General features: G+C 42.2%; 1 protein-coding gene across 6 annotated transcripts in view; it reads left to right on the top strand.

The window, feature by feature from the left end:
- The window catches only part of usp16 (ubiquitin specific peptidase 16), a 38,535-nt gene that overhangs the window by 1,440 nt on the left and 24,852 nt on the right, over positions 1-12,243 (top strand). For all 6 annotated transcript variants that reach the window (XM_067239884.1, XM_067239887.1, XM_067239886.1 and 3 more), the window contains 6 exons: positions 92-312; positions 402-497; positions 598-728; positions 818-905; positions 1,031-1,103; positions 1,281-1,372. In XM_067239884.1, coding sequence (XP_067095985.1) covers positions 92-312; positions 402-497; positions 598-728; positions 818-905; positions 1,031-1,103; positions 1,281-1,372 — 701 coding nt within the window. The remainder of the gene's footprint in view (positions 1-91; positions 313-401; positions 498-597; positions 729-817; positions 906-1,030; positions 1,104-1,280; positions 1,373-12,243) is intronic.

The raw sequence follows: 12,243 nt of genomic DNA, 5'->3' as shown, positions 1-12,243 counted from the left end.
TCAGGCCTACTGCTCAACCAGGTTATAGTTATTGTGGTAACATGGCATACAACAAATGGAGCGAAGTGAACATCATATTTGACTTTTGCAGAAGTAGAGTTGGGTGACAGGATGATGAAAGAAACACAAGAGATAAAGCAACCAGACACGGGCATGGAGAAAAACCAAGAGGATAAGGAGAACATATTCAAGCAGAAGAAAGAGAGTGGTATGAAAGGGCAGAGCCAGGGAGTTGCCAAAGACAGTAGTGTTGTATCAGTCAAGGGACTCAGTAACCTAGGAAACACATGTTTCTTTAATGCAGTTGTTCAGGTAAGGAAGTTCTATGTATTCTTACTCAAATGTATTCACAAAGGTACACACATGAATAGCACACATTTTGCCTCTTTCTGATCTTGCAGAACCTTTCTCAGACACGGCTTTTGAGGCAAATGCTCAACAAGGTGGCAAAAGAGAAGATTGGTCTCACAATACCATGTGCTGTTTCATCTGATCTCGTGTGTTATCCATATATTTGCATTTTATTCAGTGTTGGTTTGGTTAGTTTTGGAGTCATTAATTGATAAACAATATTGTTGTTGACATTGACATTTTCAGGACCCTATCCTGGTGCAATTAGAGCAACCAGGATCCCTTACACTGGCTATGTGTGAATTTCTCAATGAGATCCAGTTTTCCAGGAAAGAGGTTGTCACCCCGAGGAAACTGTTCACACAAGTTTGCAAAAAGTCAGCACATTCACATTTGCTTTGTCAATCTGCCTTGAAATTGACATCATCTGGAATTTAGCATCTTGTATGTTCTCCTCAATCCCCAGGGCAGGAAGATTTAAAGGATGTCAGCAGCAAGATAGCCATGAACTTCTGCGTTATATGCTGGATGGAATGAAAGCCGAGGAGATTAAAGTATGCTATGAATAGCTACGTCTAAAGATGTATTTAGTGTGGTTACCTTGTGTTACTTTAACAATTCCTTATGAAGTCTAATAAGGTCACCTATGGCAATCACATTTTATACATTTGTTTCCTAGAGAGTAAGTTCAGGAATATTTGCAGCTTTAAAAAAAGCGGGGGATGTAGAATCATCAAAAACCCTGATTACAGGTAAGAACTTAATGAAGTACACAATTCTTTCATCATTCTTGACATTTCCATGATATATTCATTACAACCATTGTTGTTAAAGACCAAGTAATGCTCCCTTGACATGCCATATTTTATGTATATAAACCATAATATCCATACAATTAACGCAAAATTATGGACTATAATTGTTTTTAGACTATGAAAGGAACGGATTTTCCAAGAACTCCATTGACCAGGTGTTTGGAGGGGAGATGACGAGCACAATAATGTGTCAACAGTGTAAAACGGTGTGTATTGAAACTACTGAAAGAGATCCATATAAGAATACATTTCTACCATAGATGTCATCTATGGTAGAAATGTACACTAGAAGTAGCGAGCCATTTTTTCCTATGTATAGCGCCGTTAGGGGTCAAGTTGGCCTGCGAGTCTACAGACAGGGACGTTGTTACTGACACGTTATGGTTGCTAAATGGCGCTTCTTGTATGAAACAAAAGGCAGGTCGGAAAATGAACTTGCCTTCGTCAATCTGTCATTCATTTCCGTGTTGTTAGTCAGTAATTATTTCAAGATTCAAGATATTTATTACAGTTAGTCCTTATAATGAAATTCTTATAGCGCAATGCATTGTCCTCCTTCCATATAATTGGGTGTGCTTTGCCTTCGGCTAGGGCACAACCTTTGTTCTCTCACATATATATTATTATTTTTTTTTTAATTTCTTTTTGCCCCCCTAAGGATCAGTCAATATCTGGACTACATAGACAACCTAGGTGTCAAAAGTTTCGTCTTGGTAGCGATTGAGTTGCTTCTATTGGGATTTACGTTCCGTTGCATGGTTTAGGCTCAAGTTAGGTTTTGTGGCGAAAAGTGAAGCTAACGGTGGCTAATTTGCTAGCCACAGTCACTGACGTTACTAACGTCACTACGTCACTAACGTCACGAAAACACGCGTGACTACCTTTGGCAGAACATTCGTTTCGCATCTGTTAACTTGGGGGATAGCTAGGCTAACTATAGCTTTACTGCAAGGCAGCTGCAGAAACGCCACAAGCAAAGAGGCCAGGGTGATAACTATTTACTCATTTTACTTTGTGATGTGAAACACAATTGTGAAATGTAATGTACAATATTAGCTGATATATTATTAAGGAAGTAGGCCCACATCTACTTTCGGAAATGGTGGTCTACTATTTCACTGAAGCATTAGCATGACATTAGCCTCTGTTGCCCGGGAAACACATACTACAGTGGTCTATGATGCATCTGTTTTCAATCGTTAAAATAAACATTCCTCACAAATACATTTTCGTTGTAGGATTTATTATGACATTACAAGTAAACGATTTGTTGGTGAAATTATCATTACCTGTGGTTTCAAACCAGTGTTGCTCACTGCAACGCTGTAGCCTACGCGAGACACTACAAAAACATCTACACAGCTGTTTAGGAAGTCAAACGGCGACAGAACATGTTCGGCACTCCCCTTACTTAAATCAAAAGTCTATCTAACTACTAACCTGAACTTCATTGCCACAGCCTAAACTTTGTCAATCTGTTCATAATAATAATAAATTTCAGCCTAAACCGTACAACGGAACGTTAAATCGAATTCAACCAACGCAACCGCTACCAAGACGAACACAGCAGTAGTCTAGTAGGCATACTGTACTGTAATAGTACAATTTACTGGGGCAGCATCTCCACACAGGGCTATATCGCATTTTGCCTTGTTACTGACAATGATCGCTACCAGTGAGCTTTTAATGAATGAGCGATTTTCCACTAAATAAATGTCAAGCTTATTTACGTTTTTGGGGGCATATTTTCAGTTAGCAGATGGTACTGTTTGAATCGCGATTCCATCTTCTACTGCCTACTGGTTTCCGAACTAACTGGTTTCCCAGCGGTGCATGCACCTATCAGTCTGCCTCTATCACCAGATTCGTCACAAATTCACAAACATATTACTGGTTATTTTCAAGTCGGATCTCATATTTGCTGCGGCGAATATGAAAGTATAAACTGCGCACGCACTACATTACCATTAATGACAAAATAAATGGAGACAAAATAAAACATTTGCAGGCTCGCATGAAGTGGGATTCGATCGCATTAGAGCAAAACACGTAATACACCAAAGGCCATTGCTTTACACCACGAGCTATTCTAGCTCATGAAAATTACTCAAATCAGTTACGTACTTAGTAACCACCTTGGCCTTCAGGTAACATCTTGATTTGGCTTTTTCTGGAACAACTGGTTACTATAGACACTACCCGAATGTAGGCTACTAATCATGTATTTGGGGTTTGTTCCGAGGCAATAGCTGTATTTACCCTGACATCAAAGCTCCTTCTGACACCACATATTAAAAATTCATACTAACGTTGCTGCTATCCCAGACAATACGATCAAAATACGCGTAACACAACATGGAAACACTCGTTTCCTATGCGATTTCGTGTAGCCTATGGCTGAGTGTTTCTTCGCTATATCTTTTGAAATCAATTCATTTCATAATTTTATATTCTGAACAAATGTAATGATTACTACATTACAGCCATTCACGCCATAATAAATGGAAGCTAAGAAAATAAAAGATTCGAGTGGGATTCGATCCCACAAGCAAAAACACATCCATCGTTGCAATCCTTTGCATTACATTGCGAGCTACTGAAGCACATGGGTACGGAAGGAATTCAGTCACTAATTTATTAACTACGTTGGCCTTCAAGCAACATGTTGTTTTGGTTCTTCTGAATCAACTAGTTACCGTAGACACTACCCAAATGTAGGCTACTCATCACGTATTTGGAGTAGCCTGTATATGTAGTAATATTCTACCCGCAACACAGTACTGAAGGTGTCAAATTTATTTGTGACCAGCGTCCAGGAAACTTTGTGAGGTTTCTATGATACATACATTTGTATTTTATGTCAAACAAACACACAACACTCATGTAATGCCATCATATTGTCTTTGAATAATCTTCAAAGGGAGTTCTTTATTAATGAATGAATGCAATATGAGTAGGCTAAATGCCTGAAAATATCACGAGAAGGTAAAACTTAAAAGGACGTTTAAGTCATAGAGATTAGGTCAATTTTTACACCGGTCTGCCAAATTTCTTCGTTTTGATCCAGCTATGAGGCTGCCTCTTGCAGGGGAAATGAGAAGATCATATTTAATTCTACACTTCACTCGTATTTTGAGTTGTAAATGAGCAGCAAAAAAAATATGCTTTTAAATCTATGTAATATTTATAAATAATAAGTAGGCCCTATGCATTTTTATATAAAATATACAGAAATATCAGTTGTCATTATAAAACGGACCCCTGTGCAACCGACGCAAGCAAGCACACCCTACAATTTCCCCAGAAATTGTACCCTCTCTAGTTACAATAAAAATACACTAAAAAGAGAGAATAAATATACAGTCAGAATAAAATAAATTAAAATAAGGCACATCAATGAAATGACAGTTTCTTGAGTGTTTAAAGTGTGTTGTTTGCAAATATCGCAAGTCATAGTTCAGTATGTGTGTGTGTGTAGTGGGGCTGTTTTCGTTATGTAGTGGGGGGGGATGGGGAAGTGACTTGTGAGGAAGATGTTCACCAGCCTGACGGCCTGCGGGTAGAAACTGCGTGTTAGTCTCTTTGTTCTGGATTTCAGACTCCTGTAACGTCTGCCTGATGGCAGCAGCGAGAAGAGTCTGTGCTGGGGGTGTGTTCTGTCCTTGATAATATTGTGGGCTCTGCTGGTGACCCTGGTGGAGTAAATGTCCTGTAGTGAGGGGAAGGCTGCTCCTGAGATGAACTGTGCTGTTTTGATCACACACTGGAGTGCCTTCCTGTCCTGGGCAGTGCTGTATCCATACCACACTATGATTGATGTGGTAAGGACGCTCTCGACCGTGCCTCTGTAAAAGTTGCTGAGAATTTTGGTTGGCATGCCGAATTTCCTCAGCCTTCTCAGGAATTACAGCCTCTGCTGGGCCTTTTTCGTGATCCTGAGTGTGTTGTGAGACCAGATGAGGTCCTCGCTGATGTGTGTTCCAAGGAATTTAAAGGTTTTCACCCTTTCCACCTCGGTCTCACCCATGTACAGTGGTGTGTGCTGCACCTTCTTCCTCCTTGGGTTGATAATCATCTCCTTGGTCTTGTCTGTGTTCAGGGAGAGATTATTATTTTGACACCAGGCCACAAGTTCATCCACCTTTCTTCTGTACGCTGTCTCAGCCCCACCAGTGATCATTTCAATGACCGTAGTATCATCTTAAAACTTTATGATACTGGTGTTTTCCTGGGAGGCCACACAGTCATTTGTGAAGAGGGTGTACAGTAGGGGACTCAGTACACAGCCCTGGGGGGTCCCTGTGTTCACAGTTCTTGGAACAGTATTGGAAGTGCGGTTGCCAACTCTGACTGATTGGGGTCTGCCTGATAGGAAGTTCAGCACTCAGTTGCAGAGTTCAGCACTCAGTTGCAGAGACCCAGTTGCACTCTGGGTCTGCCTGTGTCAGACCCAGAGTGAGGAGTTTTACTGAAAGTTTGTGTGGGATAACTGTATTGAAGGCTGAGGTGAAGTCTATGAAGAGGAGTCTTGCATAGGTGTCCTTACCCTGTGCATGAGGGTTGTGTGGACGTTGTGTGGTGTGTGACGTTCACTGCATCGTCAGTGGACCGGTTCTGGCGATACGCAAACTGCAGCGGGTTTGGGGTGCCTTTTTGATGTGGGTCATGACTATCCTCTCAACACTTCATCACTATTGGGGTGAGTGCAACGGGGCGATAGTCATTTAGGCAGGTCACAAAGTTTTTCTTGAAGCAGGTGGGCACATGAGTTAGTGCTAGTGACAGATTGTAAATGTCAGCAAGCACATCAGCCAGTTCTGATGAACAGGCCCTGAGGGCACGCCCAGAGATGTTATCTGGGCCAGATGCCTTCCATGGGTTTTTTCTCCTCAGAACCGTACGCACCTCTGCCGTTGTTACAGTGAGTGGTGAGTCCTGTGTGCGCTCCGTGGTCAAGAACCCTCCCTGTGGGTTGGTGTTGAAGGCCTCGAAACGGGCATAGAAAGCATTCAGTTCATCTGGCAGTTTGGGTTGGCTGGTTGCAACCCCCCTGCTCCCCTCCTGTGATGTGTTGCAGGCCTTGCCACATGCGTCGGGAATCTGCAGTGGAGTAGAATCCCTCCAGCTTCAGTCTGTATTGTCTCTTAGCTCCTCTGATGGATCTGCTCAGGTCGTATCTGGCCTTCTTGTAATCCTCAGCGTTGTCTGAGGCAAATGCAGTGGAGCGGTCACGTAGCATGGACAGAACTTCATAGTTAATCCAGGGTTTTTGGTTCGGGTAAGTCCTGCAGCGCTTTTTGGGCACAATGTTCTCCACTGATGAAGCCCGTTACACTGGACGCATATTCCTCTAGGTCCACTGTATGGTCAAGGTCAAGGTAAACTTTATTATTCACAAGTAGGAAATTCATGTGGTCACCATTACACGCTCCATTGTTAAATAGCCTGCTGCATACAAATAAAAACATAAATACAAAAGCTTTAGATACAAAAACGTTAAAACATTTAAACATTAAAACATAAGAAAAAGAAAAACAAGCTGAATGCTACCTGATTGTTGTACAATCGTTTTGCTTTAGGCACAAAAGAATTGCTGTACCTTGTGGTCCTAATTTTCCTTTGTAGTAGTCTGCCACTTGAACTGTTGTGCTGCCTTCGGGTCACATGACCCCAGGTTCATAACGAACCATCGTTGTGTTTACCCAATTTTACCCAATACAAAAACAAACAAAAATAATTTTATTTTAACCTCTTCAGAATCCTGTTAAATTTGCCTGAAAACGCCTAAACAGCATACCCAAAGTAAATTGGAAGCTGTTCTTGAACCATTTGGAGTACATGCATGTAAATGATCTCTTTTGAAAGCTGACACTCTGAAGTTATGTCCCCTGTTGTCAGGACCCCTGTCAGTCCTACTAGTGTTGAGTAATAGAAGCTTGAACACAAGGAAAGTGAAAATTTCTATTTCCGTCTAGATTTTGTTTTGAAAACAGAGGCCTGAAGAGGCCTAGAGGTGGTAGGTATTAGCTGGAAGACTAAATTGGACCACAGGTTGAAGCCTTACCCAATTCAAATCAAAAGTCAAACATAATACCACAATATATTCATATTTGACACATGTTTTTATAAGAGTACATCCATTCATTTTCTAAAAGGGCCTTTTGGAGACTCCAAAATGACCCTTTGTAACCAAGGTCAAATACTCAGGATAAAAGGTATTATTTTTCATAATTGTTATCTCTAATGAAAGGTGGTACTTAGAACTATCATATATAATAGCTAAATCCCTAATTAGTATTACTGAAACACAAAAATTGAAGCATGAACACATTGGAGTGCTTTATCTGATTCCCAGGATTGGCGCACAAAGAAAACTGATTCTTTCAACCCTATTGCGCAATCGACTTTTATTTTGACGGCTCCACAGACGCATACAAATGAGGTATTGGCATTTTCAGCTAGCTTTCAGCTACAAGGCTAACGAGCTCATTTCAGAGCCAGTCGAAGCCAGTTCGAGAAATTTGTTTAGAAAGAGTGTGGGGGGGGGGGGGGGGGGGCAGGACGCACAGACCTAATTGGCTTTAGAGGGCTGTCAACGGGGCATGGAAGCTCCTATTGGGTCAAACAAGGTGTCAATCAAAAGGGGAGGGTTCAACGGACATTTTGATTCCTTCATATCGTAAATACTCCGTTGCTAACCGGAGAACAGAACACTTTTATGTGAACAAGTTGTTTCTTCCGTCGGCTAACTTGCATAATGAAACAAAGGATAATGGCTATTCATGAACGTAAAACATTGTATTTGGACGAATTACTTTACATGGTTAGATACTTTGAACCCTTGGGAATGTACGCAGATCAAGTTTTGATGTGTTGTTTGCATACCTGGACGACACAGAACCTTTGAGGGTAAGTAGAGATGTTTGGCTTTGTAAACAACACCAAAGTGGTGACTGGACAAAGACGTTGACTAAACTTGTTGTTGTGACTCGATCTTGAAATGGTTTACATATCTACAAGCACAAGAATCGTAGCTTTCTAATGATGTATAACATGTGTAGTAGTCTAAAAAATATATTTATTAACATTTAGTGCGTAGTAACAGGGGGAGTAGGGGGCAGTGTTTCGGGCCCGGACGAAAAACAGGTTAAGGCTCTGGATGTTGTAGGGCTGTCTTGGTTGACACGACTCTGCAACATCGCGTGGACATCGGGGACAGTGCCTCTGGACTGGCTGACCGGGGTGGTGGTTCCCCTCTTTAAAAAGGGGGACCGGAGGGTGTGCTCCAACTTTAGGGGGATCACACTCCTCAGCCTCCCTGGGAAAAGTCTATTCAGGGGTCCTGGAGAGGAGGGTCCATCGGATTGTCGAACCTCGGATTCAGGAGGAATGTGGTTTTCGTCCTGGCCGTGGAACTGTGGACCAGTTCTACACCCTTGGCAGAGTCCTGGAGGGTACATGGGAGTTTGCCCAACCAGTATACACATGTTTTGTGGAATTGGAAAAGGTTCAACCGTGTCCCTCGGGGCTCTTATGGGGGGTGCTCCGAGAGTACGGGGTACCGGATTCCCTGATCGGGGCTGTCCGGTCCCTGTACGACCGGTGCCAGAGTTTGGTCCGCATTGCCGGTAGTAAGTCGAACTTGTTCCCGGTGAGGGTTGGACTCCGCCAGGGCTGCCTTTTGTCACCGATTCTGTTCATAACTTATATGGACAGAATTTCCATAGGCGCAGCCAGGGCGTTGAGGAGGTCCGGTTTGGTGACCTCAGGATTGGGTCGCTGCTTTTTGCAGATGATGTGGTCCTGTTGGATTCATCAGCCTTCAGCTCTCACTGGAGCGGTTCGCCATGGAGCGCGAGATCGACAGGCGAAGCTCTGTATTTACCAGTCGATCTACGTTCCTACCCTCACCTATGGTCACGAACTGTGTGTAGTGACCGAAAGAACGAGATCGCGAATACAAGCGGACGAAATGAGCTTTCTCCGCAGGGTGTCCGGGCTCTCCCTTAGAGATAGGGTGAGAAGCTCGGTCATCCGGGAGGGGCTCAGAGTAGAACCGCTGCTCCTCCGCGTGGAGAGGAGCCAGCTGAGGTGGCTTGGGAATCTGATAAGGATGCCTCCTGGACGCCTCCCTGGTGAGGTGTTCTGGGCACGTCCCACTGGGAAGAGGCCCCGGGGAAGACCCAGGACACGCTGGAGGAACTATGTCTCTCGGCTGGCCTGGGAACGCCTCGGGGTCCTCGAGGAAGAGCTGGTGGAAGTGGCCGGGGAGAGGGAAGTCTGGGCCTTGCTGCTTCGGTTGCTGCCCCCGCGACCCGACTCCCGGACAAGCGGCATATAACGAACAAACATTTAAATAATTTAGCTAAGACTTGCAGTACGTAATGTCACATTAAATAATGTATTTAAATTCAAACTTATGTGGTGCGTCGCTGTATATCAGTTGTAAAAATAAACGGACCCATCTGCAACCGACGCAAGCACACCCCACAATTTCCCCAGAAATTGTACCAGGGGCGATTCTAGGATCAGACCTTTAGGGGTCCTCAGACCCCAATGAGAATGTGACATGAATACAGTGCCTTGCAAAAGTGCTAAACCCCTTTGCTAATATAAATCCCTAATTTCACTGGATAACAATTCATACATTTATGTATTATTATGCGAAATATTGAATGCATGAAAAAACTAAGGATGTCGCTTTCTTCATGAACTACCAGCATCCAATGATAATAAACAATATATATATATATTTTTTATTATTATTATTTTTAGGGGTACTGAGATGAAACTTAGAGGTGCTTGGCGACCCCTAAAAAGGGTCTAAAATTGCCACTGAATTGTACCCTCTCTACAATAAGGTGTGCCCCTAAATTTTCTGCTTGTGTTTCAAACATTTCCAGTCAGGGGCTACGGTGCTCCTAGTAAAAAAAAGTTAGTCTTGAGCCCTGCTCTGAAGTTTGACTTTTTACAACATTACAATACCTATAGGCAACTAGTCATCATATCTTCCGCTCCATGAAACACATGTTAATGCTTAGTAGTAGGCTACACATATATGGTTCTTTAATGTATTTGCATTGTACTAAAATGCGTTCAATGGGCATAAACTGGTGTAGCCCACATTTTTCAACATTAACATTTCAATATAACAAGTCATTATGGCCTTTGGGGGGAGGTGGGGTTGTGCATTATAGACCCCTGTGCCTAAGCTTTTGTCCTTAATGGCATTTTTTCCCCTTACTACTTTTACTTTTATACTTTACGTAGTTTTGAAACCAGTACTTTTATACTTTTACTTGAGTAAAAAGCTTGAATTGATACTTCAATTTCTACAGAAGTATTTTTAAACCCTAGTATCTATACTTCTACTTCAGTAATGAATGTGAATACTTTTGACACCTCTGCTGTACACTCCCCTTGTCCTAAGGTTAAAAAAAATGACCCACCTTCAAAGAAAAATCTAAAATAAAGCAGCTTAATTGCATTTTAAACCCCTAATCTATTTTGCATGAAGAAACAACCTGTCATTCATCACAAACTTTGTGAATATGTGGGTTTTACCCTTTTCACATTGCAGAAAGACTGCATTTAATCAGTGGACAACCATTCGTTTTTATGACAGCAGATCTGTCATAACTGTTTTCTTTACTAAAGTAGAGGTGTATTATTGCATCATGCTCTGGGTTGTATTATTCCCCATCTTCTTCTTCAGATACATCCTCTTCTAAATCATTGTTTTCTTGTTCCTTCTGGACATCTGAAAATGGCAGATCTACAACCTGTAGATCTGAGAGCTGAGACCCTACCACTGTTGGGCACTGAATTGTGCAGTCATGGCTTCAGCAAAGAACACTGGGGGTACTATCATTTGCAGGACCTTTGCAGCCTCTGACTGCATTCCCCATTAGTAAACGACGCTTTTATTTTGTCTGTGAACTTGAGTCATGTATGGGATCGTGGAGGGGAGATGCTGCACCTGCACACAGAAGTTTTAGTTTTGTCTGTGTTCAATCAGTATCACAAATAGTCTAAATATCTTATTGTATATGTGTGTCTCTTAGTTGTTTTTGTGGTGTGTATAATGGTTTTATAATTGCTGGGTCAAAAATGACCCTAAGACAGTCTTTGTACCCTAGTGGTGTACAGCTTTCATGGAAATGTGAACACAGCTAATGTTTCACTTTTTCTAATGTTGGGGTTTTCCTTTTTAGGAAAAGTCATACATTTTCAAGTAAAATAAATAACATTTAGGGGGTTTTCTCTGCTGATAAACATAGTGACAGGTCATTTTTGACCAACACAAACAACCAAACACAAGGGTTAAGGCCTACATGAAATTGTGTTGCTCATTACGCACTATTTGAGTCAGCCCTTGCGGCACAATTTACGGTAAATGTGCATAATGACGTTGCGTTGGTACATTAAGCCTACAGATTGACCGATCATTCTGCACAACACTGTAATGCTCTCAAAAGCTTTGGTTTTATGCACAAAATTAAGTTCTGGTGTAGGTCTTGAAGGACTTAAATTCTTTGTGTCTATTCCAATATGTAATGATGGTATTCAATGACACAAGTCTGTGTTCTAGAAAGAGTGGTCTGGAGTCGCAGAGGTCCGATAATATCAGCTTTAATACAGCAGTTGGAAATCAACAAGTACAGAACTCTGGGGTTGTCTACGTTTCCCTACCCGCAACAGAGTTTGGGTTGGTTCACAAAGTCCAACTGGCTATCTGTCCTTGCCCCAGCATATATTATACAGTGCAGTAAAACAAAAACACAAGAAGAGGGTTGAGCTTGTTCTCTTGTGCAGCAGGGAGTTGTTCTTGCCGACGCGTCCCACCTGCTCGGGTGCCGTCTCCACCCGGTTTCAAGGTTGTTTCTGAAAATTAAGAGATAGAGACACAAAATACAGCCTTTTTCCCACACTCTGTGGTCGAGACTCGTCTGGATTGTTCCTTTTTCTCAGTCCGCACCCATGACTTCCCCCGCCCTGTGTGAGACACAATGTTGTTTAAGCCTGAGCACACTTCTAAGCTCATAAGACATAACTTTAATAAGCACAACCAGGGTTT

This window comes from Osmerus mordax, chromosome 7, assembly GCF_038355195.1.
Source record: "Osmerus mordax isolate fOsmMor3 chromosome 7, fOsmMor3.pri, whole genome shotgun sequence".
Taxonomy (NCBI): Eukaryota; Metazoa; Chordata; class Actinopteri; order Osmeriformes; family Osmeridae; genus Osmerus; species Osmerus mordax.
This window is presented reverse-complemented; position numbering and strand designations above follow the sequence as displayed.